This window comes from Coloeus monedula, assembly GCF_965178545.1.
Source record: "Coloeus monedula genome assembly, chromosome: 10".
Classification (NCBI taxonomy): domain Eukaryota; kingdom Metazoa; phylum Chordata; class Aves; order Passeriformes; family Corvidae; genus Coloeus; species Coloeus monedula.
In genome coordinates, this window is record NC_138790.1 from 24,764,533 (window position 1) to 24,791,572 (window position 27,040).

The 27,040-nt window shown below is 48.0% G+C and overlaps 1 protein-coding gene across 1 annotated transcript in view; it reads left to right on the forward strand.

Annotated features, from left to right (window-relative positions):
* Window positions 1-26,937, forward strand: part of PPM1L (protein phosphatase, Mg2+/Mn2+ dependent 1L) — a 74,128-nt gene extending 47,191 nt beyond the window's left edge. The window contains exons 2-4 of the mRNA XM_082288173.1: window positions 10,479-10,649; window positions 18,934-19,095; window positions 20,384-26,937. Of these exons, the coding sequence (XP_082144299.1) occupies window positions 10,479-10,649; window positions 18,934-19,095; window positions 20,384-20,733 (683 nt within the window). The 3' untranslated portion in view covers window positions 20,734-26,937. The remainder of the gene's footprint in view (window positions 1-10,478; window positions 10,650-18,933; window positions 19,096-20,383) is intronic.
* The last annotated feature ends 103 nt before the right edge of the window (window positions 26,938-27,040 follow it).

Here is a 27,040-nt window from a genome sequence, read left to right on the forward strand (position 1 = left end):
GCTGGAAGAGACTTCCAAGACCATCAAGTCCAACCCGTTCCCAATCCCCATCCCCACCTTGTCACCAGCCCAGAGCACTGAGTGCCACCTCCAGGTGTTCTTTGAACGCAATTGGTTTCATCTTTCCTTTTTCTGGCTACTCCACTTCACTCACTCTTCTCCCTTTCCTGAGTCTCTCCTTTCTTTTTTCCTACATCTGCCTCCTTCCTCCTTGTTTTCCCATCTTTTTCAATTTGGTGTGATTTGGCTGCTCATGAACTTGAGGGATGTGAACAAAAACACCTCCAAGCCTGCTCCCCACGTGCCTTTGGGCTCAATAACCAGAGATGTGCTGATCACACAGGCAGGAGAAATCCTTTTTTCATTCTGTCACATGGACATTTTTAGAGGGAAGAAGGAATAACATCCAGGCATTGGTGTTTGTCCTAAGTGGGGCCTGATTTATGCCTCTCCTTCTCTCAAGGGTACAGCTCTCCGTGTTTATGTAGTGAAATGGCTCTAGAAAATGAACAGGCTTTGGGAACTATTTATGGATTCGAATTGGCTGCTTTTCTATTTAATGAAGTCCCTGTCTCTGAGCCTGTGCCATTTAATTAAGTGGTTTATATAATTACTCTCTGACATCAATTCTGTCCACTCTGGAAGGTTTGTCTCTTCTTCCTGAAGGAGGTGTTTTATTTAATGGGAGTCTCTGGGTCCTTCAGCTCGGGAGAAGAAACTGCAGATGAATTCCAAGGCAGTTGCTCTGTAGCAGGGTGGGCTGAGCTCAGTGGCTGAGATCCTGCTCTGGCCATCCTTTTTTCCCTCAGTCACTGATGTCCCTAAATGTTCTTGGATTCCTCCTGTGTTTAGGAAGAAGAGCTGTGATCCAGGCTGTGTCACTACAACCACAGCATCTCTTCTCTCAGAGCCTTCACATCCTCACCTCTCTGACCTGGTAACTCCTCTGAGGGCAAGTTTCCTTCTCTGGAAAAAACCCTTTTAAAAATAATTCTCCCTTTTCGTTACTGTTTTCTTTAGCCCTCAGATATTCTCTTGATTCTCAGATTCCAGGTATAACAACCAGACAGGGTTTTCCATTAACAATTCCCTAATAACCTCACCACAACCAGTCATTATTACCCCACTATTTATACATCCCGGGATTCCAGGAGCCTTTTTAAGCACTAAGTTGTGCCACAATCTCAGGTTTTAGCTGCTTATCACCCACATGATCACAAAAATCTCTTTTCCTGGCAGCGTGGTGTTCCAGGAGCACACGGAGAGGAGACAAAAGTTTGATTTATTCCGGATTAGTTTTCCAGGGACCGGGAATGAAGCACTTTCCTGGCTGGTTCCAGCTCATTATTTGGGTCAATACAGTGGATTTTTCAAACCCAAAAGGAGGAGAGGATCTAAGGAAATAACCATCATTACATTGAACCAGAGCTCACTGAACCTTCAAGTTGTTCCCCTCAGAAATTGTAGTTTCTGAAGGAAAATGTCAGCGGGCCCCTTTTCCCTGTTAACTCTTTGTGTGCAGGATTTGTCCCAGCTCTGGGATGGATGGAGGAGAATCCAGCTGGGACAAGTCTCCATTCCTGGATCCTTCTGGAAGAGCTGCTGAGATAAACCCCGAGGCTCCACAGCTCCTCTTTCTCACCCTGGAAGGCTTTATCTCCATCTCACCTCCTTCTCCTCACAGCTTTGGATGTAACACAAGGCTAATTATTCATGGGATTTCTTAATAGAGAATTTTTTAAGGTCAGACTTAAACGGCAGCTTAAGGATTGTTTCCAGCATTAGATGTATCCCATTTAGGAAAAGCCTTATCAGGACAGGACTTGGCTCCAGGGGACAACATCTGGCCACAGTTCCTGCTCCAGGAGCTTGCCTGGTTCCCTCAGGGGATTTATGGCTGACAAAGGCAAAGTGATAATATTTTATACATTGGCACTCTGCTGTTACTTGACAATCCCTATGTGTTTCCTACTTGCTGAGCTTTGGAGTTGCACTGGATGGAATCACAGAAATATTCCATTTAGGAGGACTAGGAAGAGCGGGAGACAGGTTTGTGACCAGATGGTTGAACACTGGTGAAATTCTAAGCAGGTGAAAATAGAGATTTTTTTTTTTTTGGTCTCCTGTGTAACTCACCCAGACTGGATCTTTCCAGTTCTTGATTCCTGCTTGGCACAAAGCAATGTCTCTGAATCAGGAGAGACCATTTAGACTAAAATAATTCCACTCCTCTCCCTCAGTGCTTGGAGGGAGAGAACAATGGCAAAGAAAGATGAATGCTTCTTGCTATTTAATTGAGTCTAATAGGCTATAAATACATTTTTTCCCTCAATTCCAGGAGCAGAATGAAAGGCTTCTGGTAAAACTGGTTTTTCACTAAAAGAAGCCCTGCTCTTTGGGAAAGCTTCTGCACAGAGACACCTGTGGCAATCCCCTGGAGTAGTTTTAAGGCATTTTAATTCCTAATGAAAGCTTTCAGTTCAGGGGCTGCACTGATGCAGGGTTACAGGCACGGAGGTGGAAATGTCATTTAAAGTCGAGTCATTTTGCAAACCTCTTTTATTTTTTTACCTTCCATGTTGAACTTGGTGAGCTCAGTAAAATCCAAAATGCAGTATTTTGCTGTATCAAAACAGGCTCCCAAAATCAGCACCTGTGTGAGTTCAGCGGGTTTATGACACTCTGCCCATTATTTTTAGGGTTCTTGCTCTTTCTCTCACTCCTGCTTGTTTATGCCAATATGAAAAAGGATCCCCTTTGCTTAGATTTGATTACAGGGATGTAAGGAAACGTTTCAGTTCCTCCTGGTTGGGTGAAATGTTCCTGGCAGGTCTCCAAATGCAATCCCTACTCTGTACACCTTGGTATTTAGTAAATAAATGATAATTTGGGACCCGGATTTTTCTGCATTGTTACCTGGTAATGGGCAAGTCTTTTCAGGCATTTTAAAACCCTTTTTTTACAGGCCTTCATTTCATATTCAGCTCATCTCTGTTAATAGTTCCACCCAATTAGCATCAAAATCAGGTGAAATCTTGACATCCCTATTTTTTTTCAGCACTTCAATCACACATATTTTGCATTGTGTCATTGACTAAATCGTGCCCTTTGGTAAACTCAAATATTAGTCAAACATTAATGTCCTTTCCCTATGGCCGTGTGGGTGTTTGTCAGAATTATTGCTGCTCTTGTGTGTCTGTGCTCATGCATCTTCCAGGATTTATGGAATCCATCACCTTTAAACCAGCTCCAGCTCCCTGTTTGCCAGAGCTAACAGGAATTTTATCAAATGACTGCTTCGTGCCTCATTTTCACTTTAATTCCCCCACTAATCTTAATTTTTCTCCTAAAAGAGGCATGGATAATAATTGACTTTCTAATTAAGATTCAGAGTTTGTGTCTGTGCGTGTGCAATTTTAGTGCTGATGCTTTTCTTTTAGCTCCAGGAATAATTCCTTTACTCTCATTGTTCCTAATATTCTTAATTTTGGGGGTATATATGTGGTTGTCAGACCAAATATTCAGGGTGGAGTAAGCCAGCCCAGTTGGGATTTGATGTTTCCACGGATGGTGACTCCCCAGCCTCTTGGGGCACCCTGTGTTTGACCAGGAAAAAAGCTTTAATTTAAATTTCAATGGTATTTCCTGCATTTCAGTCTGTGCCCATTGAGGATAACGAGAAACAGAAATTGTTGACTTGGTGTGTTCACGTGGAAACTTGTCCTGTGCCTCCTCCAATCTTTGATGGGATTATCGGGAAATAATTGATAAATCCCGAGGAATTGCACTCATTTGCTGCAGGAACACATGCAAATAACTTGTAATTAATAAACCCAAGCACAAATCTGGGTATCTGATACTGCACAGTGTGGTCCTAAAAGAAGATTATGGGGCTCCATGAGCTGTCCATGAGCTCCCAGGGCAGTGGTGAGCCCAAAATGGACAGAATTAATAGAAGTAAGGAGGTGGTTTTGGTGTTAATTACTGGATCTGGTGTTAATTACTGGTTCGGGTGTTAATAAATAGTTTGGGTGTTAATAAATCTTCCTCCACCTCCTTGCTGCGATGCTTCCCCCTAAAGATCCAGGCTGGCAAACGGGAGTGTTCCAAGGAGAAGCCCGTGAGCGGCTGGCAGGATTCCAGAGGGAGCAGGGAGATGTGTCAGGGACTGATGGAAGGAATTCCAGCTTCTGCTCCTCAGTGACGGGATAATGGGGTGGTTGGATCCATGGATTTACATGAGAAAGGGGAATGGAGGTGAGAGAGATTGCGCTGGAAGTCGCAGATAACAGCGGGTTCGGGCTGGGGATGAGGGGAATGTTTCCTGTGGGACGGGAATCCATCCTGTCGCAGCACGGATAATGAACTTCCAAGGGCTGGGGAAGATTCTGTCTGGGAATATTCTCCCATTTTTCAAAACGACTTCTTCATTCAGAGAGTGAGGCAGGGAGGTGCTGTGGTCCCGAGTGGAGATGCCAGACGAGCTCATCAGAACGATGCCCCTTGCCTTGATGCAATTAACCTTTTAATTGGACCCCCAGAATGTTCCAGAACGTTCCTCGTGGCTCAGCCAAAGCAGTGGGGACAGATCCGTGTCCGTGCCTTGTCCTCCCTCACCTGCAGCTTGGCTCCACCACACAGAGCACGGCTTGGCTCGTTCCCATTCGTTAATTAAAAGCAGCCATTAAAAACACGGCTCGTACGAGTGTTTCGTGAACCAGTCCCTCACTGGAAAATGGCAATTAATTAATTAATTGGGTTTTCACTGATTGTCACCTGTGCTGCTCCGTGCCCGGCTGCAGGAGGGTCACATGTGTGTCCCTGCGGTGTCACCCTGAGACTGCTGGGCACAGGCAGAACGGGACGTGCCATTTTCCAGCCCAAATCCCGCTGATTTCCATGCTCCTCGTTCCAGGACACTTCAATAATTCTCTTCAAGCAGCGAGTGACAGGGGCTGTTTAAAGGGCTGGACTAAAACATGTACTTTGGAGCCATAAATCATCGTATTTTTATTTTTACCCACATGGGGACGTGGTTCTCAGCCTTGCTGGGAGCCAGGAATCCACACACAGGCTGTGCCAACGGAGATCGAGCTCCGTGTGCTCTGGGCAAAGCCCAAATTCCAGATGGCTTTTCCTTCCCGTTTCAGGGAGCCCAGTCCTCACTGGGCAATTCATTATTTTCCACAGCTGAAGCAGCTGTGGATTACTGTAATTATGGATTTAATATATCTCTGACAATCCAGCGTGAATACTAATTTGAACTTTAGCCATCTCCTTGGAATCAGGTTAATTTCCTCGTTATTACAGAGTGTCTGATGAAGTGAAGATGTTTGTGAGCTGATGCTTGGCCTGCTATGGAAATAACAGTGCGTGGACTGCAAAATAATAGTGGTGGTTTTGGTGTCCAGGGTTGCTGAAAGTCCCAGCAGAGAATTTCTGAGCTCCTCAAACATTTTCAGCTCGTAACTTCATTTTAAATTGGGAGCTGGGCTTTCCTGGGATACATATTGATCAATTAATGTTTACCATAGAGGGAAAAAGATACTTTTAAATAAAAATAATAGGCTAAATGCATGAAAATTTGGGATTAAAGGACAAAAATTCTGTTGGCATGTTTGTCCTTAAATAGTTCCTTGCTTTAGAGGGCAAACTGTTTGTCCTGGTGCCATTTGTGGATCTTGCATTATCCCCTGGAGAGCAGATTATGTTTTGCTCTCATATGTTTTCCCTTGGAATGACTATTCATAGCTCCATGTCCTTATTCCAAGAGGTTTGCCTCAGCAAAATCCCACTGGCTTCAGGGGAGCTGTTCCTGCTGGTGAAGGACAGGCAGCTGATCCCAAATACCAAGGGTGGGATGGGAGAGGAGCGTGAATTTCCCCGGAATCAGCACAATTTTGGGATCTGATTCCATCCCTGCCAGCCCTCCCTGTGTGAAAAGCTTGAGGAGGTGATCTGTCTGCCATAAGTTTGACTCCCAGAGAAAAAGGAATCCAAGGAATATTCTTTAGCCACTTCCAGAGCGTCAGGGTGCCAAGAAACAACTCTTGGAATGGCAGTAAAATGGGAACAAATCCTCGCTGTGTTTGAGCAGGGGGATGTGCTCATCAGGTTGTCCTGGTTCAGCTGGAACATCTCTGCCAGGATGACTGGATCAGGGAAAGGTGCACTTCCAGGTCTTTTATTTAATCTGGGATGGGATTTTTTTAACCTCAGAATCTCAATTTATGTGTTTATGGCAATGTAGGGATATTCCTGCACTGTCCTTTTTGGAAGTGAACAGGAAAGCCGTAGGGAATTTCTACGAAAATTCACTGATGGGCTTCCTGGAATACATTTCTTGTCCACAGCCTCATTATTCCATGGTTTTTACTTTCCCAGAGAGAGATGTTTAATAAATTAAGTGCACTTTTCTTAGAATAATGAATTGTGTGGGTGGATTTGGGCTTTTTTTTTTTTTTAATAAAAAGATGCAAGTCCAAAAACCTGTATTTGAAAGTATTTCTGCTAAGGAGTGCTGGTCTGGGATGTGGGCTGTGAAATTCCAAATGGGATCATCATGGATTTCAAACAGCACCTCAGGCTGGAATCTTTCCCACTATTTTCCATCTTTTTGATGAAGGATTGGCTGGGTGTGGGTGGGATGGTGACAGTGACAGTCACCCCCACCCTGGGAACACTTTTGGGTCCAGGGGGCCTTGGAGATGGGTCTTAATCCCTGAAGATTCTCTGACATCTGCTGGGATTCAGCACCCTGATTTCCATGGAAGGCTTTCCCGGGGATCCTGAGGCTCGGGAGAACCACAGGGAAGGATTTGTGGAACTGAGGGGTTCCAGCGCAGAGTTTTTATCGGGATGAGCACTGATATCCTGAGGCTGCAGAGGGCAGGAATGGGATCAGCAGCTCCGCCAACACCCTGAGGAACCACTTTGCTCCCTGTGCCTTCCAAACCTCGGGTTTTTCCTGGGCGTAGGAATCATCTGATCCCACATCCCGGTTTCCAGGCACCGCAGTTACACCGACTGCTCTGTAGCTCCACCTCTCTCCCTCTCCCTTCAGATCGTTTTAAAAGTGCCCTTCCCAAGCAGCATCTCCCCATCCCCTGGGAATTCCCAAACACACAGGTCCTTAAGGAGATTTTTTCAGCCCCTTACCTGCATTCCTGGGTGGATTTCAGCTGCCCGAGCCAGCTGGAAAATAGCTCATCTTTACAAGCGCTTCCCAACCTGCTCCTGCCCTGTTCTGCCTGGAGATTTTGGTTCTTTGCCTGGGATTTAGCTGCCAGTGAAGGCAGCAGGGGACAGGTGGTACTCAAGGGAAGGGAAATGAGCAGTTTAGTACAGAGAGACATGAAATCCTGGAGCATTTAGGCCATCACCTGTCAATAGCTCCTCTGCTCAGCAGTGCAGCAATGTTTTCCCTGGCTTTTCCTTGTTCCACATAGATTTGTGGAACCTTTTCTCACTGCCTTTTCTCCAAGTAATTTTTTCCTTCAGTTTCCCTTTGTTTCTGCATTCATTCATTCTTGAGTATGTTGTGACTGTGTAGATGTGCCCTTGAGTCTGAGATCACGGAGCAGCTCAGGGCTTTACCAGGTAAATCCCGGGCTTTTTCTGCACCAGGACAGTTTTCACTCAAACTTCCCTAAAGTTTCCTCCCAAAACCTTCTTTGACTTGCAGCTTTGGACCTTTTGCACCGTCAGGCCTCAGAAATCTTTGTGTCCTTCTTTTGACTTTAAAGATCATCTGATTCCACCCCCTGCCATGGGCAGGGACACCCTCCACTATCCCAGCTTGCTCCAAGCCCCATCCAGCCTGGATTTGAACATTTCCAGGGATGGGAAATCTCTGAAGGAGATCTCTGAAGGAGGGAACTTGTGGTGATCCACAGGAAACCTGTGGAAAGGAGGGACAGCGGGGTCTTGGTGTGTCTTGAAATCCATCACTGGTTTAGGGCCTACGCCAGGAATGCCACACTCTGCCCTGGATCCTGCATTTCCCCTGCTCCCTGAACGCCTGCAGCAGCTGGGAAGGCAGAATGAATTCTCCCAAGGACATGAATATCAGAAATTTGTGGTGTCCCTCCTGTCCCTGTAAATCAGGGGCTCGGTGCCGCGGGTGGGGCTGAGGCAGTGAAGTCTCTGCGGTCGGTGTGTTAATTGGAAGTGTTGATAAATAATGGCTGCTCCAGCTAATTGGATCCCTCAGAGCTTCCCAGGCCATGTCCTGACCTTCCCATGGCTCTTGTTTTCCACACTGGCTTTTCACAGGGCCGTGGAGCCGTTTAACACTCAGTGTCTTAATTAAATTAACGGAGTTTGGTCACGGAGCGCTCGGGTCACTCCTTGTCCCCATGTGTGCCCACACAGGGGGAGCTCCTCCATCTGGGTGGAAAACCAGGGAATTCGGGGTGCTCTGCCTCGCTCCTCCTCCTCCCCACCACGGGATGAGCAACATTCCCAGGGCTTTGCCTCTTGGAGAGGGATTCCCACTGAGCAGCGTTTATAACACAATTAATTAAAGCTTGCTGGAGTGTTTCAAGGCCAGAAACATGCAATTTGGGGGGAAAACATGGATTTTAAAGGTTGGGTGGGTTGGGGGAGTCAGGCTGTGGGATGTGGTGAGCCTGTGGAATGTGCTGAGGATGAGGAAGGATGCAGCTGTCCCTGCTGGGCTTCCACCCACCAAAACCCTCCTGTGTGTTCCAAACTTTCCCAAAATTCCCCAAATCACTGAGTGAGGAGCTGCTTTGTCCAGGCACCACTTGATTTTTGAAGTAGCTTCATAATGAAGCCCTTAATGAACATTTTAGACCTTTCCTCCCCCACGTACAAAGCAGGTTCCAGAAGGAACCACTTCAGGGAGCAAATTTCAGCATCATTTATAGAAGGAAAATTTGCTTTGGATGTGTCTTTCCCATCAATTAAAAAATGTGGGCAGGTTTGGTAGTGACAGGAGGCCACTGGCTGCGTTTGGGTTCAGGTTGCTGCAGAATGAGGGATTTCAGCAATTCCTGATGGGATTTTTATGTCCAGAGGGGGGGGAGGTTTAGAAAAATGGGATTTTTGTGGTGAATGAGCTCTGCGAGTAGATTTCATCGTAGATCTTTTAAAATGTGTTCTCTCCATATGAAATATTAATTTTCCATGGTAGGACGAAATACCCTAAAGTCAATTAAGGTATTAAAGTCAATCCTTTATTTAATTTGCTTCGGACTGGAAGCAGATTCCCAGGGGATGCTGGAGTTTCAGTTTTAGAAGAGTGGCCATGGAATTGCTTTCCCATAGGGATGAGGAGGAGGAAGACTGACCAGCAGATCAAATCCCTGAGCTCAGGTGTTTCCCAGGAGCACAAAAATCCCCCCCAGGGATCAAAGAGAACAAATCTGTTCCCAAAGGAAACACTGAACACAAATTCCTGAACTTGGGCTAAAATAATCCGTGTACAATGTGCCTTTTGGCCTTCCTGTGGAAAAAGCAACTGTTAAAATATTCATTATTCTGTGCTCATGTGGGCAGTTCCTTTGGTTTTCCCGAGTAATTCCCTTGGTCACACGGCTCAGAGTGCAGGAACACGGAGCACGACTTCAGGGGTATTTTAAGATTGCAATTTAATCACTGGTTGACTTTGGAAAACTAAATATAACCCCAGGAAGAGCCTGGAGCAGAGCAGAGGTGACTCCTGGTCACTCCCAGGCCTGGAATAAAACAACTTTGTTGTCATTTATTTTCCTTTTTTTGCCTTGAGATGGGCAGGAAAAGGAGCACGGAGCCCTTGCTGCTCTGACAGAGCTGAAAAAACCCAACCCAAAACTGTGCCAGAAAAAGGGAATTTCTATTCCCTGTCAGAGTGGGAGCGTGATAGTCCCAGGGGAGGGAAGGTGGTGCTGCAAATCGGGAATCCAGGCTGGGTTTGGGTCTCTCCAGGTGTGGAGGGTGCCAGGGATCCCGGCCAGCTGCTCTCAGTGGTTACTCCCCCGTTACTACATTTTTACCCGCGGCTCCCAACATCAGTCCAACCATGCCCCCTTGTGTTAATTCCCTCTCCTTTGGGCCCTGAGCGGCGGGAGGAAGGAATTAAAGGAATTTTCTCTGTGTTCGTGTGTATATAAATATTAATGGCCCTGGCCGTGTATCGAGAGCAGGTGAAGCGATTCCACTCTGTGCTTTAAAATGTAGGAAAAACACATTACATTTGATTCCACTCTGCCACTTTGTGCTTTAAAATGTAGAATGAACACGTGAAATCTGATTCCACTCTGTGTTTTAGAATTTGGAATAAAGACATGAGATTTGGTTGTTGTGTTTTCAAGAGGCATCAGCTCTGATGAAGCTGTGCTGTTGTGCTGGGCGTGTGTAGGAATTCCCTGGGGGAGGCTGGGTGGTGCCTCAGCTCAGGGGGGGTTTGCTCCATGATACCCCGACTCCAATTAACACAAATGGATTAATTACACTCCTCTTTGCTCCACAGTCAGCAGCAGAGTACGTGAAGTCCCGGCTGCCCGAAGTGCTCAAACAGCATCTCCAAGACTATGAGAAGGACAAGGAGAACAGTGTCCTGTCCTACCAGACCATCCTGGAGCAGCAGATCCTATCCATCGACAGGGAAATGCTGGAGAAGCTGACTGTGACCTATGATGAAGCAGGTATGGCTGTGGTTCTTTATCATTTCCATTTTACTACCAAAAAAAGGGCTCACTTTCGGTGTTTCCCCAAACGCCTTGTGCAGGTTGAACTTTTGTCCTCATTTTTGTGACATATTTTTGCCTCCTGAAGTCAGGCTGGGGTGGAAGATGTTCCTCATGAGTGATGGGATGCCAGGGAGCTGAGAGGACACTTCTGTTTCTCCCAGCACTTTGTGCTCTGAGCACTGATGTTGATTGATCTCCCTGTGTCTCTGCACTGTCCCTGGTACCACCTGCTTTCTGCTCTTTTCTCCTTCACAAATAACTGATTTTTGGGCTTTCCCAGCTGAGAGTGGCTGGGGCAGGCACAGAACCTGATTTTAAACATGACGTGAGGCCATGGGCAGCCAAACCCAGGCAATTTTGGAGGCATTTTAACAGTGAAGTTCCAGTTTCCAGGTTTGGTATTTACATTTTCTAGCATTTGGTTTTCTAGCAGTTAGAAATGCCTTCCAGCTTTTAGATCCTTCACAGGGTTCTCCTGATGCAGGAAATTTCCAGTTACACAGCAACGAAGACACACCCTTGATGTTTTTCACTGATTGTCCAAAATAACCCCCGGTGTGTTCTATTTGCCCTGAGTCTTACCAAAGTTTCTTGGTGTTTAGATTAAAATCACCTGGCAATCTGGTAAAGAAAGGCTCAAACTGAGAGAACAGTTCATCATTTAGAGCTGAGTTATTCCCAGCAGGGCATGGATGGAGCTGCGAGCTGAGCTCTGGGTGCTGCTCTTTGTTCTCCTCTTCAAACACTCGTGGCTGAGCTGGAGCCCACCATCCTTGCCAGCAGCTTCCAGCCTCCTCCCTGCCATCCAGCCCTTCCTTGGAGTACAAAAAGAGGGTTTACACTCCCTAGATCCTCATTTTTCTGTTTCCCTTAATCCCTGGTGGCTTTTCCTCTGGAGCTTCCCTGGTCTTTGGCACCGCGGTGCCCTTGGGTGCTGAGCTCAGCTCTGAGTCTTCCTCCAGCTGCTTTAGGCAGAAGCCTGGAACTTGTAATTGGGGTTTTCCTGCTGTAATTGGGGTTTTCCTGCTGTTATTGGGCTTTTCCTCCTGTTCTGGTGGATTTGCCAGGCAGCAGCCCCACGGGTCACTCCTTGCTTTGGTTACTGTCACCATGATAAAAGTGCCACCATTGGAGCTCCTCAGCACTTCCAGCTCTGCCAGAGGGCTGGGATTTTCTTCTGGCATTTCCTCACATGTCCTGAAGTACTTGAAATGGTCCAGCTACAAATATTCCAACTTTAAATGCTCCAGCTTCTTACCCACTTTGCTCAGACTCTTCCTCATGCTCCCACTACTGAGCAGAGATTCTCTTGCAGCTGCTTTGATCTCAGATGTAAATGCCATTTACAGACTGCACACTCTGGCTGCTCTCAGCGCTCTGGGAATGGCAAATAATGACAAAGCTCTGTTGCTTTATCAATTAAAGCCACTCATTAACCCAATAAATTACCTGGTTCTCTGAGCTGCTGGGATCTGGAGCACTCTGGAGCCTCCTGAGCTGCATTTTGCAGAATACACCTCACGCAAGGAGCTTGGATTGTGGGTTCTCAAAGGCCAGCAGAGGTAAAATGAGGGTGCAGAATATTTCCTTCATCACATCCGGCCTGCTTTTAATGATGCATCAAAGATAAGCTTCAGAAGTTGTTGTTTTCTCTCACCTCTGGTGATCTTTTCTCACACGGAATTTCCCACTCCAATGAATCCTGTGAATTTTTTCCCCTCAGTTTGGTCACTCCAGCTCCTTTATATTTTGATTTATAGGAGTTTATTAGGGAGGAGAAAATGCAGGGAAATGACTGATTCCTGTCAGAAGGCAAAGAAAAGCTTTTTCCTTTATGGAAATCTCTGTGTTTGTACAGCAAAAATAAAGATTAAAACTGCTTGAAGCACATATTTGGGGATTTATCTCGTCCAGCAACAATCATGTGGAAATGAGAAGCTCCATAATAACTGCTTGAGAAAACTCCCAGCACACATTCAGAGCAGAGAGACAGCACAGCTGCAAATGAACCCCCAAAATTCCAGCTTCCCAAGCAGGTGGAGGCACCTCCAGAGATGAAAACACAGCAGTGGAGCCACCTCATCCTCCTGATTGTGTCCCTTATTTATGATAAAGGCAGAAATGGCTCTACCTGCTCTTGAAGTGAGAGCTGATTGGGAGCAAAGCACAGAAAATGGGCAGTTAAATATAATTACAGCAGCTGCTGGTGAGCCTGGGTGCTCCAGCCACTCCAGCCCTTGGTGGTGGCATTTTCCTTTTTTTTTTTTTTTTTGGCTTTTTTCCACCCCAAAATCAACTCAACGAGGAACTCGAGCTGCTGGTGGGGCGTAAAAAATGAGGGAAAGAATCTTTGAAAATTGGCAAAATAAAAGTGATGGTGCTGAAAGGGGAGAAAACAGCATTTTGTGTGGCAGGCAATTGTGTGAGGGATCACCCAAACCCGTCCTGGAGCACTGCCAAGGGTTTGGTTCCTGCAGGATTCCAGCAGGTGCCAGCCAGGGAAGCTGGACAGGGAAAGGTTGGAGGGGCTCCAAGGGCTCAGTCACTGATTGTAGCAGGGTGTGCTGGACAGGGAAGCACTTCCACACCTTTTCCAGCCAGGAAACCTTTCCCATCCCTCTTGGAAGGAGCATTTTGCACCCCCAGGAACTCCTTTCTCCCCAGGGATGCTTCCCAAAGTGGGTCGAGTTCAGCTGCATCCCTTTGCCGGAATGAAGCCCAAATGCTCTGGGTTTGGCACAATTTTGGGTGTTAATTTGGCCTTTCTGGCAACATCCAGTGTTCATAAAGTGCAGCCTTGATGGACTCGACATCCCAGTGTGAATCTTTCCCTCTTTTTGTGCATCTTTCCCTTTAGGAAATCAACACATCAGAGCTACAAATCGAATGAGTTTGTCTGGAAATAGTCAAATGTTGGCAAGATTTTTCGTGAGGTTTGAATAAGGAAGCTTTAAAAAATGAAAGGAGGCCAAAAGTGACAGATGGGTCCAAATCCTCTCCTAATCCCTAAATCCTTTAGTTTAAAAAGTGGCATTCTTGACTAGCTGAGGCTGGGGTAATTTTGTGCAAGAATATTTTCTCCCAACAAAGCTTTGTTGGTTCTTAATCCCATTCCTTTCATTTACAGCATCCCTAAACATCCGAGGTGGTCAGTGCCTGATCTGTGGCAAATTTAGGTTATTTGAAGGCACTTAGGCATTTAACTCTGGTGTTCCAGGGAATTGCAGCCTGCTGGGAGGTTCTGGAGGTGGTTTCATCCTGCAGACCATGTGGTTTTTTCCTTAATGGCTGGCCCCTCTTCCCCAGGAGTCCTGGCGAAATTGAGTTCCATTATTACACAACAAAAAGAGATGGAATTCATTTTTCCCTGCTGTCAAGCAGTCCTGGAAGATACTGGTATTTAGGAATTGCATCCAGAGCCAGGTGTCAGCCCCAAAATGGCTTTTCTTAGCTGGTGTTTGCTGGGGTCCAGCTGGTTTGGGGTGAGGGGGGGATGGGTTGGGCTCGGCCTTCCCTCACCATGTCCCGGGAATCCCAGAGCCAGGGATCCCTCATCCTCCACTCCTCCCTCCCAGCAGGATTTAATAGATACTGAATCGCTGAAATTCCTCATATCCAGGGTTTCTGTGCTCCCTGGAATCCTGGCTCTGGTTCCAGCTGTGGAAAGCTGCTCTGAGCATAAATCCAAGGCTCTGCCCTTCATCCCAACTCCAGGACTGCAGCTCCCAGTCCAGTCCTGTGAGTGTTTCCCATTGCTGGAAGTGCAGAAAAGCCAAAATATCCAAGATGAAACTTCAGCCAAGAGGTGGCAGATCCATCTGCTTCCCACAAATGTCCTGGCTGGAGCTGGGAGAAGTTGATTTTAACGACCAACAGGCCAAGGACGCCCCTTTTCCAGGTACTCTGCTCCCTTCCTGGAACTGCAGGCAGGTGTTTTCCCCCAGGGAAGGTGATTACCAGGAGAAAATGAGAAAATTAAAGCAGGAAATTGCAATAGGAATCATAAATAATGGCCATAATAAATGCTTTGTTGGGGGAAAAATGGGGTTTTTTCCTTCTGCAAAGAGCCTGCCAAGGTGAAGTCATCATTGTGCTCCATCACAATAAAATGATAAATAAATGATATCATTATAAATAAAATGATAAATAAAATGATCACAATAGAATCAGTTGTCCTTGCTGGGATGTTTATCCCAGGGTAATCCACTAAAAATGCAGGAAGATCTGTTGGATTGATTTTCTTCAAGAGAAGTCCTGTCTTGTAATGCACCTTCCTCCTTGGGCTGTGCTTTGGGGCTGTGCTTTGCCCTGTTCACAGAGGGCTTGGAAAAATGGGAACACAATTCCACCAGGGGTGACTTGCCAGGAGTTGAAATCCTTGTCCTGACAAGGAATTTTGGGAATATTTCTCTTCCAGCCTTGGCTGGAGCCATGAGCAGTGAGTGCTGGGAGCACTGGGGAGAGCAGGCACCTGGAATCCCACAATTACCCAGGGATCATGATCCTGCAGGAACGTGGGAATGCTGCTGGGAGTGCAATGGCCTGAGGCTGCAAAGTGGCTGGGAAGCTTTCTGGAAGTATTTTAGGAGGGATTTAAAGAGCAGGAGATAAAATCATCCATTAAGGGTGATAAAAACAACTCCTTCAAAGGCAATGGGGCTGCACAGAATGTGCAGGAACAAAATCAGGAGAGCTGGAAAGGAGGAGGAGAAGAGCCAGAGGAAAGAGGAGAAAATTATTTTGGTGGTTTGGGTTTTATTTTCCCCAAGTGGGATTTTCATTTTGCTCCTTCTTTTCCCGTGGGATCACCATCCTTGTTACAGGATGTCACCTTGTTTATGGATGTCACCCATAAAATCACTGAGCCTCAGCTGTCCCAGCAAACTTCTGCCTGGCTTAAAATGCAGGATGGATCCTGAGGGATTGGACTCCCTCAAGGCCAGCTAATCCCATAAACATAAAATCTTTAATATCTTTGGCACCGTGATTGTGGAGAGGTGGATTTGCCTGGAATTGCCAAGATGTTGAAATCCCTTTTTTTTTTTTTCCCCCTTTTTATTTTTGCCAAATCAGTTCTGCAGATGGTGTTTTACGTGGATTTGAATATTCCATAATGGGAGCTGCAAAGCTGTGGAGATTCCTAATGGATCCTGAGGTGTCCCTCAGAGATCCCAGAATTCGGGAGCAATTCCAGAGGAAATTGCACTTGTGGCCTCCTGCTGTTGAGCTGTCCTGGTGACACACACAAACCCCTCACCAGGGAAAAAAAAAAACCCAGTGATATTCAACTTATTTAAACCATTTCCAACGTGTTGCTGCTGAGGGGGATGCTCAGGTGAAATTAAACACGGGAATGATGCCAGGAAATCAACCTGGGAGCTGAAATGGAATTCCTTCTGTACTGGGATGATTTTTCATCTGGACAAGGGAGGAATCACGTGGAGCTTGGAGCTACTGATGGTCCCTGTCAGAGCAGCCTGGAAGATGGAGAGGCTGCCCAAAAGGGTTTCCATTTCCCAGTAATTAAATTTTGCTTCCTGATGTACAAAATTCCCTTCCAGCTCTCTTGTTTTCCCACCGGGAAAACACTTCTAGGGTGTTGAAACACCTCCAGAATCCATCAGTCTGGGAGTGCCCCCCAAATCTGGTGAATATCAGATGATTGATGGTGAGGAGGATTAATTGTGTGGGTTTGGATGGGATTTTGGGAAGGAATTCCTCCCTGTGAGGGTGGGGAGGGGCTGGGATGGAATTCCCAGAGCAGCTGTGGCTGCCCCTGGATCCCTGGCAGTGCCCAAGGCCAGGCTGGAGCAGCCTGGGACAGTGGGAGGTGTCTGTGGGGGTGGGAGTGGATGGGATTTAAGGTCCCTCTCATCCCAAATCATTCCATGAGTCCCAGATCTAATTGGAAATAAAATGATTCTCTGTTTCAAATACAAACCCACTGGGTACAGCCACGTGGGAATTCTTCCGTGGTGGAATTTAAGCTCCAGTCTCAGAGATCTGAAGTCATTCTCTGTATTTCTGTGAACCTGCTGCTTCTTTTAATCTCTTGTGAAAGAACAGAGTTCTTCTAATTTCAGGGGGAAAAGCACATTATGTTGAGATATGATGGAATGATGAGACCTTGAGCTTTCAGAATGGTTGTTTTTAGGTTCAGGCTTTACAGAATGGATTATTCAGGAGAGTTTTGCTGAGAGAAGCAGGAGGTGCAGGGCATTGTAGGAAAGAGCAGCACTGAGGGGTTTGGGATCAGTGCCTGGATGATGTGCTGGCTCTCTGGTCCCACACACCTTGAGGAAAGGGAGGCGGGTGCTTTAAAAGTGCACGTTTTTGAAAGTTTGTTTGCAATTTATTTCATTCACAGGCAGTAAGCCCAGGCATTTGGCAAAACTGTGTATTTTGGAGATTTTAACAACATTCTCTCCAATCTCTGTAGCTCCTGCTGCAAGAAAGTATTATTATTTAAATATTCCAGTAACCTAGAAAGGAGGGAAGGAGTGAAGTCCCTGCTTTGTCCCCACAATTCCTGCAGGTTCCCTCCCTGCTGGAGCATAAACGAAAAGTGAATGTCTGCTCCTGCTTGTATCATTCCTGATTTTATATTTTTATCCCTGGAGAATCAGATTTATTTCTCTGCCTTTGGATTAGAGTTGCTGGCTCACTTGGAGGGCACGTGGAGGTGGAGCTCCGTGATCTTGATGGTCTCCCACCACTTTTTATCCAGATTTTTCTCACTCCTGCCTATTCTGTGGGCAATAATCCCAGTTTTATTTGGATTTCTGAGCATGTCAAAGAGAAATGCAGGAGACACAGGAGGGGCTGAGGCAGATGGGCCCAGAGGACAGCAAGGTGAACCATAAAAACATCACATTGCTGCCCTGGAAACTCCAGGAGTCCTATTGTTTGGGATTTAAAGTCCCTGGAAGGCAAGTGGGAATGTGTGGTCTGGAGATGAGAGCTCCATGTGGTGCAAGTTGCAGGTTGGTGGAGAATAAACCCAAATATAAACCTGTATTTTGGGTTATCCTGCTTTCTGCACTGTTCTGAATAACTCTGATCCCTTCTGGACATTACTGAAGCTCAAAAATAATCATTCTTGCTTAATTATTGTGTGAACTGAAGCTTGAGTTCTGTTGGGAGGACATAGGGATGGGGTTGATGAGTTGGGTTTGTTTGGGGTTTAATCAATCCAGGCCAGGAATTTTGGGGTTTCTTGCTCTGGGGTCACTCCAGATGGATCCTTGTCCAGAGGGTACCTCAGGCCTCTCCTCTCCCGTGGGATCGGGCATCCAGGAAGGCAAAAATGAACCTTTGGGACCCAATTTGTTTATTCCTGGGTGGTTTATTTATACCACTCACGGGATGTTTGCCATGGGAACAGCCAGAGTTTGTCCCTCTGGGCTGGACAGGGATGGCACCACCCAGAATTTGGGTTTAGGGCCACGGAGCTCAGACTGGAGCCCTGCTCTGGACCTCTTCTGGGGGCTGAGTTTCATCCCCAAGACCTTCATGGCCCAAGTGCTTCTCCCAGAGCGCCCCAGCTGTGGGTAAATCCTTTTATTAATGAATAATCAGATGTAAATTAACAACAAAAGTGAAAACTGAGCCTTGTGCTTCTCTGCCTAAAAGGAGAAGGGTGTGGCTTTAATTTTACTGAGGGATACCAGAGTGCCTTTGGGAACAATCAGTGCTGAAATTCCCTTTTAATCTGTGTCAGTGCGTCTGCAAAACCTCACTTGTCACCATTTGATGCAATGGTCGATGCCTAATCTCATTTTCTGTGCATTTAAAGGTGAAAGTAATTGAAATGTCCAATCTTTACCTTTTTTCAATAAAAACATCAAGAAGCGACCTCAGTTCTGGCAGGGCTGAGGGGAGAGAGCTCCGGGGTACCCCATCCCCATCCAGTGCTGCAGGTTCAGTTCCTGGGGGCTCCAGGGCTCCTTTGGGCTTTCATTGCTTCCCTTGGCCACTGGGAAAAGCCAGTTCTGACGGAACTGCAACGGGAAGATGGGAACTGGAATGGAGATGGGAACAATCCCTCCCCTTTCAGCCTCTCTGCCACCGTTAACGTGGGCTTGGAGGGGATCAGCCACAGGTTGGACTCCACCATCCTGGAAGTCCTTCCCAACTCAACGATCCTGGGGTTCTGTAAGAGGAAGAACATTTTCCTGCTGATCATTCCTGTATTTACACCCCCTGTGTGTGTGGGCCTCCCTCCCTCGTGTTCCTGCAGGCACCACGTGTCTGATCGCGCTGCTGTCCGACAAGGAGCTGACCGTGGCCAACGTGGGCGACTCCCGGGGCGTCCTGTGTGACAAGGACGGCAACGCCATCCCCCTGTCCCACGACCACAAGCCCTACCAGCTGAAGGAGAGGAAGAGGATTAAGAGAGCTGGTGAGTTGTCGGGAGGTTCATCTTTTATTTGGCACTAAAATTGACATTTCCCTCGGGAGAGGGTGGGGAGTGCCCGACGGAGGCCTCAGCAGAACAAGTCTCCCGTTTTCCAGCCAGAATTCCAGGGGATGTCACAGGGCAAAGGTGGCAGCAGATGGTCCACCCCTAAATGAGCTGGTTGGGGTAGGAGAGCAGCCTTCAACAGCGCAGTGAGCACTCCTTGGGATCTTCCCAGGGAGCAAAAGGACAACCAGGAGCATCCCAGGAGCTTCAGCCCCAGCCCTGCCCAAAGCCTGGTTTTGAGAGGCCTGGTCTGAGCCTGAGGGAGGTTTAGTGCTGAAATCAGCAGAGCATGAATCTACTTCATCCAAGCTGGTTTTTATTCCCATATAACGAGCACAAACATGGAAATCGTGGCAGGAGTAGAGGGAAAGAAACCTTCCCGCAGTAAATCTTCCTTGCTTTCATCACTTGTCACCTTTGCCACCTCCTGGGCTGGAATTTACATTGGGATCATCAGGTTTAACAGCCAATTCTCCTTGGATTTGTCCAAGTCTTTTTGGAATCCATTCCTGGTTTGGCTTCCACAGCAGCAGCAAATTCTTTGATGGAGGAAAGAAGTTCCTGTGGTTTATGTTAACCCTGCACTGAGTGTTGCCCCAGCAATGCCGGGCCTCTCTCCCCTCCAAAATGGGAATAACAACTTTTTCTATGAATATAAAACATTTTTAAAGCCCTCAGGTTATCAGTGTGCTCCCACCAGCATAAATACCTGTCCCTACATCTCATAAATACCTGTCCTCACAAACTCAGGGATGGCAAGATCTGCCCTCACTGTTTTCTTCTGCTCATTGCCAGAGGTTCCCTGAGGAATTGTGTGGAGCAGGAATTCCTGTGCTGTTCCAGAAGCTGGGGGTTTCTCTGGGGGAAGGCAGAGCCACTCCTGGGGAAAGCAGAGCCACTCCTGGGGATCGCAGAGCCACTCCTGGGGAAGGCAGAGCCACTCCTGGGGAAGGCAGAGCCACTCCTAGGGAAAGCAGAGCCATTCCTGGAGAAAGCAGAGCCACTCCTGGGGATGGCAGAGCCACTCCTGGGGATGGCAGAGCCACTCCTGATTGAGTTGTTGCAATCCAGCTCTTCCCCGCAGCGCTCCGAGATCTGCCAAAGGCACCTCCTGCATTTTGAGCTCTGTAACCCCTCAGGATGAATTTGGGGGGGGTCTGGCAGGAAGCAGAGAGCTGCTTTGATGTTCCAGAGAGCTGCTTTGAGCGTTGCTGTTTCTCCCCAGGTGGATTCATCAGCTTCAACGGCTCGTGGCGCGTGCAGGGCATCCTGGCCATGTCGCGCTCGCTGGGCGATTACCCCCTGAAGAACCTGAACGTTGTGATCCCTGACCCCGACATCCTGAGCTTTGACCTGGACAAACTGCAGCCAGAGTTCATGATCCTGGCCTCGGACGGGCTGTGGGACGCCTTCAGCAACGAGGAGGCCGTGCGGTTCATCAAGGAGCGCCTGGACGAGCCGCACTTCGGGGCCAAGAGCATCGTGCTGCAGTCCTTCTACAGGGGCTGCCCCGACAACATCACAGTCATGGTGGTGAAGTTCAGGAATAGCAGCAAAGCAGAGGAACAGCTGTGAGGGAGCCCCGGGCTCGCTCCGGACTCGGAACAGACTCGCACATTTTAGCCACAGTAGGAAGCTCTACAACGCCGTTCGGGTTCTGCGCGGGAGGAGCGGAGCCCTCGGGGCTCTGCTCTTGGCTTGACAAAGGAGCAATACAACAAATCCATGCTGAGCGACAACAAGAATCCAGTTTGTCCCCGTGTCCCTGCCTCCTGTGCCCTTGCTGCTCCTTAGGAACTGACTGGAACCTCCCATTTCTCACTTTTCTTTACGAATCCTGTGTAGATTTTGGTTTGATTCCTCCCTTCCCGTGTGCCAGCCCAAGGCGGGCGCGGGGGCACGGCAGGGTCAGGGCGGTGCTGCTGCTTTCCCCTCGTGGGTGTCACTGCTCAGAAGCTGCTCTCATGTTCCTCATCTCTGTGACCTGCAGTGATCAGGGTGGATAGGAGAAGGGTTTGTGGTCTGAAGGAGGAAGAGGAGCCAACTTTCAGCCTGCTGCCACTGCTGGCTCTCGCTTTGTTTAACTTCCCCCCGAAACAAACCCTGCCAAGCATGTGAGTAGGTAGAGCTCCTGAATTACCACGTTTATTCAGGCTGTGCATTACTCTAGAACAGTTCTTCTAGGCCATATTGTATCCAAACCAACTAATGGTGAACTTCAGCAAAATCCCGGGAGTTCTGAACCTCCTGGATCAGAAGAGAGCTCAGTTGTGGTAGCAGAATGTCTGTCATTCACCCAGAATCACCCTGACCTTATTTCTGTGGCACGGACTTGGAAAGTGATGCAAGAGAAAAAGAATTCCATGAGTGACTGTTGGGAAGCTCATCCAAGCAGGGCGTTCCTCAGAGCTGGAAGTCAAGCCTGTGAAAGACTTCCTTGTACCACTGCAGATGGATTTGTGGTGTTAATCCCGGGGCAGACCCCTCTGGAGCCGGGTTTGGGGATGACATGCAAATGCCAGGCAGCATCAGTGCACTGTAGAGACGAAAGGTTGTGTTAAATCTAGGTTTTAAAAGTATGTTTAGGTCTAACCTTCAGTATTTAATTGTATTTTGGAATCTGTGAATGCTGTAAGTTGGAATAAGGACAGGCTGAGCGTGCTGCACCTCTGGTAGCAGCTGTGTCATGGCAGAGGGACAGGACAGGCAGGATTTTGGATGGCTCGTTTATCCTCATCCTGCCTTACAAAAATCCTTGGGATCTCCCCCAAAATGTGGTCCTGGGCAATCTGCTTAAGCCTTCAGGGTGATGGAGGCTGCCCGTGTCTGAGTCTGGAGGTGGGTCAGGGATGTGATGGATTCCCTGGCATTGCCTGTTCCTTGGGAAAGTACAGTATTCCTCATTTACCAGCACTCTCCTGCAGGGCTTTGGGTGAGGCTGAGCTGTGCTGGGGAGGTGCTGGGGGGGGTCGGGGTCTCTCAAGGCAAAAATCAAAGAGCACAAATTCCTGCTCGAGAAGGAATCCCCATCTTTGTCTGTTCAGTTTTGTCCCTAGGTCACCTCTCCCTCAACAAACTTCCCTCCTTTAATTTGTTTGGGGATAATCACAGCCCTTAATTGGAATTCCCGGTGCTGTGCAAAATGTGCCTGCATCCCGTGGCAGCCTCTGCTCATCCTGAGCTCCGGAGAGAGCCCCTGAGAAGTGTCCAGCACGCTCTGGAGCAGCAGGCAGCCAGCCTGCCGTGCTCCTCTCCCAGGGGATGGGAGGTTCCTGCCGTTCTTAGTCCTTTGCACTCAGTGGATGTGCAGCGCAGCCTGGCAGCTCCATGGAGCAGCTACCGGGAAATGGCAATAACTGCAGAGCGCTTCCGTCCTGTGGGAAAAGGCACCTGAGGGCAGGGCGCTGCCAAGTGCAGCCCTGGGGCGTGAATTCCATGCGAGTGCTGGATGCTGGGCTGGGAATGGCACAGCAGCTGTGGTGGAGCTGTGCTCCAGCTCGGTGCGTAGTTTGCCTTCCCTGTCTCCTTCGCTGGAGATGTTCCCGTTGTGCCTTTCCTTTGGAGGGCACAGCCCGGGTACAGCTGCCCTGGGAAAAGGGGAATTCCACCCACAGCTCTGTGTAGCAGAGGCTTCCCCACTCATCCATCACAGGCTCTGGAGAAGCCGGAATGATGGTCATTCCCAGAAAAATGGGAATTCCCAGTATAGATCGACAGCACTGGGATGAGAGCTCCTGGCTGCACGGAGCATCCCAAGGTCAGTGAGCATTCCTGAGGGATCCATGACCTCTGGAGCACGGCTCGCTGGCTGTCCCTCCAGCACTGGGATAGCCAGGAGAAGGAGCTGGCAGGAATTCCCAGCCGGGAGAAAGCAGAGGGAGAGCAGCTCACGCTGGAAGGGAGCCACGCTCACAGGATTGAGGCAAACACGGCAGGGCAGGGCAGGGCAGGGCAGGGCAGGGCAGAAGTGGTTTGTTTGCAGCCTGGCCTGGAGCATTCCAGGACCATTCCCTGTCACTCCCAGCCCCTCCAGGCAGCTCCCAGTCAGCCCCGTTCAACCTCCAAGTGGCTGCAGCTGCAGCAGGAGCTGGTTTAGCACCTTCAGCTGCCTCTCCCCGGCAGCGCTGTCCTGGCCAAAGCTATCCACGCCAACGATCTCTGCTTAACCTGGGGATTTTTGCTTTGATTGCTTTAAAAAAGGAGTTTCAGCTGCTTCGGGTTTAAAGAGGAAGGACTGATGGAGGTGAGAGGCTCCGTGTGGTCTCCCACATCCATGTGCAGTGCCTACCTGTGCTCCCTGCTGGAAGGTTGGAAGTTTTTTCATCCCAATCAAGGCATTTACAACTTTCCAGTCGTGCTGATTTGTGCCAAACTCTGTCGTGACACAGCTGGGGGCTGACAAGATGAATCCATGTCCATATTGCTTATGCAACCTGACCAATCCAGGGTTCTCCCGCTGCCTTAACGCTCCATCCTCCATCTGGAAAGGGTTGCCAGGTGCCGGAGCCGGGAATCCCCCGCTGGCTGTGGCAGAAGGGCTCCGGTACTCCGGCCTTCCTGCTGCTCTCCTGCCCGGGCTCCTCTCCAGAAACAGGGAGCTGCCTTTGGGTGGGAGCGGCTGGCACAGCTGGGAGCTCCTCCTGCCTGCTCATCCAGGGAAGTTTTGTGCCTGGATCCCCTCGGGGACATCTGTTCCCCCGGCGGGAGCCTCGGGGCACGGAACTGATGTGTGGAGTCGCTGCCAAAGAGCATCTTCCGTATGGTCCAACATGACAAAATGTACCTTGAATCTCTCAGCCGAGCCAGCGCTGCGGGAATTCGGGCTGTTCCCAGGGATATCCGAGCTCCCAGGTCACTCACGTGGGGGATTTTAATGATTCTCTCAGCCTGGAGCACGGATTGCCGTGGAGTTCATTCCTCTGCACTCTGATCGTTCCTAGAATTCCTGGCAGGGCTGTGCCTTTCCCAGCCTGTCCCTTGGAGCTGGGGACAGCCGGGTTGGTGGCACCGTGGCTCCTTCTAGTGGCCTGAGCCTGCCCTGAGCACGGATCCAGCAGCATTCCCCCAAATCCCACAGCAGCTCCGGGGATAAATGATTTCAACTCCCAGGACTCAGCCGGCTGCTGCTGTTGTCGCAGGGTTAAACCATTCACAGAGGTGAAATTAAAATATCGGGACGATTTTAGTCTCCAGAAGTCAGAATTAAAGTGCTGCATCAGTTTGAGCAGTGTTGGCTGCAGAAACACCAACACCACAGCCTAAAAAACAAAAAAAAAAAAAAGGAATTTTTTGTGTCTCAGGATATATGACAGCCCTGCTTTAAATAATATGGATTATTGCTAATGTAGCTGATACTTGTTTTACACTGAAAAGCATTTAATAAGTGATTATACCACAGAAAAAACCACCTCACCAGCCTTTCATCACCCAAAGTAGGATTTTAGGCCCCTGTACAAAATTCCAGGTTTACAGCTGAGAATGTTCTGCTGGAATTTGGCCCCTGCAGAGCCCAGAGCTGCTGCTGGCCCTTGGTGTGCCCAAGATATTCATAAACAGCCTTTCTAAAGCTGAGGACTCCCAGCATAAAGCGATCTGTACAGTTAATGATGAGCTGGAGATCCATTGCTTTTATTTTTCACGCTGACTGGATGAGGCTTTAGGGGAGCAGGTGTTTTATAAAAATGGTTTTTCCTTAGGTAACTTAAAATTCCAGGGATCAGCTGTGTCCAGTGCTGGAGGATAATCTGGGTGCCCCGGTAAGCAAAACCTGGTGGATGCAGCTGAAGCCTCAAACAGAGGTTTGAGGGCAATTCTTGAGGGAAGACTTCATGGATTTCATGGATTAGGGCAGCTCCTGTGTCTGCTGTGCTCAGTCCTAAGTTGGAATGAGGTGGTTTTGAAGGTCCCTTCCAACCCAAACGAGTCCGGGATTCTGGGAATTATCTGAGCAACAGGGAACTCCAGCACTTTTTTCCCTGAATATTTAATGGCCAATCCTGCATTTTTTTGAAGCCTGTGGACTTGGATCAGTACTTCCATGGACACGGGCAGCCTCTCCCTTTTCCAGCCTGCTCTGACACCAACCATCCATAAATGTGGGGCAAAATTTCGGGAAATATCCCAAACATCCCGGTTATACTGACCACAGGGAATGCTGCCCCTACGTATCCTGCATGGTTTATTGGAATTTGTTTGTTCCAGAGTGCACACAAAGCATTGCAGCATTTTGACTCCTCTGAAATAACATCCAGACTGGGAATTTCACACTGGAACCCACTTTTGCTCCCCACCCAGCAGCAATTTCCAAACACCTTTGCCCAATGAATTATTATTATTATTATTATTATTATTATTATTATTAGGCTTTTCAGGTCAGAAAACCCCACAGTTTTCCTATCAAAATCACAAATATTTGGAATTCGGATTTAATACAGCTGCAAGAGAAAGAAAACTTCGGATTTGGAAAAATTTTACCCTGTTTTACATACTTTGTTTTTAGTACAATATTCTAGGCAGATGCAATAAAATTTGGGCCCCGCCCCCGATTTCAATGCCCAGATTATTTCATGCTTTAAAGGTTTTTCACCTTTTGCCTGGCTGCTCACACTAAAAACTTCCCTGAGAGTGGCTTTGAGCAGAAACAGGAGCTCCGTTAGGAATTTTACAGCCTTTTAAGCAATAATAAGGACAGAATCAAATACAAACCAGATTTGGAAATGAGGGGTTTTTAGGAAAACCAGGAGCAGGATGGATCTTTTTCCAATGTTGCTGTCACTGTAGGTGACAGTTAATTTCAGGTGGCACAAAGAGATCACTGTGTGTAAACCCAAGCCTTGTAACCTGTGAGAGTGTCAGCATTTGGGGCACAAACCCCCAAATTCCTGCAGGTGACAGGAGAATTTCTGGCCATCCTCACCTCCCCGTGACTCTCATTCCTCCCTCACCCCGAGCACTCTCTGCTTTATCCGTTTTCTGAAGGCAGCAGAGTCATAATTCCATTCTTTTTTTGGAAAAAGCAATACAAACTGTGCTGTAGGATCAGTGTTCTTGTGGCAAATAATTTATTTCTAAGCATTTCACATGGCAGGCTCAGAGAAAGACTGAGGGGTTTGGGGTTTAAGATGTGTAAACAATCACAGAACAAGGCAGTTCTCCCAGGATCTGCTCAGAGAACAATCAAACCCCAGCTCCTAAACCCACGGCACAGCTGGAATTTTACCTGGATCTAGGAATACAAGAGCATCGTTCCCTCCGTTATGCAATACTGTATTTTCCAAAAAAAAAAAAAAAAAAAGCCTTTATTTTTTAAAAGCTTTGACCTCCTTACCATCCATCCTTAGAACACTGACATCTGCAAATCCTTGTCTGGAGAGTGTTGTCCCCAAGACCTTTTATCCCTAAAAAACACAACCCCATCCCCGAATTCCACCCAAACCCCGCGTGCAGTTGTTGAGCAGAGCAAAACCCAGCACTGCCCATGAAGCCCAGCGTGCTGGAGGCACTGGGGACACCTCAGCCGTGCTCCTGGAGGTCTGGGCAGCCCTCGTGCTTTGTCTCTAAGAGACAATGGGGCTGTGGGATCGTGCCAGCCAAGCAGGAATCCCTGGGAGCATGGCCAGGATGTCTCCGTAGTCTCTCCCCCGTGTAGTGGATGTGTCCAGGTTAATTATGTTCATGCAATTGCAAATTCTGTATCGTTGTCCATTAGAAGTGTAAACTACTGAAAACTGGGCCTTGCTGATATGAATAAAGTGATTAAAAACCGGTCTTTACACACAGGGCAGAGTTGGTCTTCTTGAAAGTATTAAAGGGGGAATTTCTTCCTTTTTTGCATTTTAAAATTGGAACAAAAAACCTCATTTGGAGACAGACATAAATCACA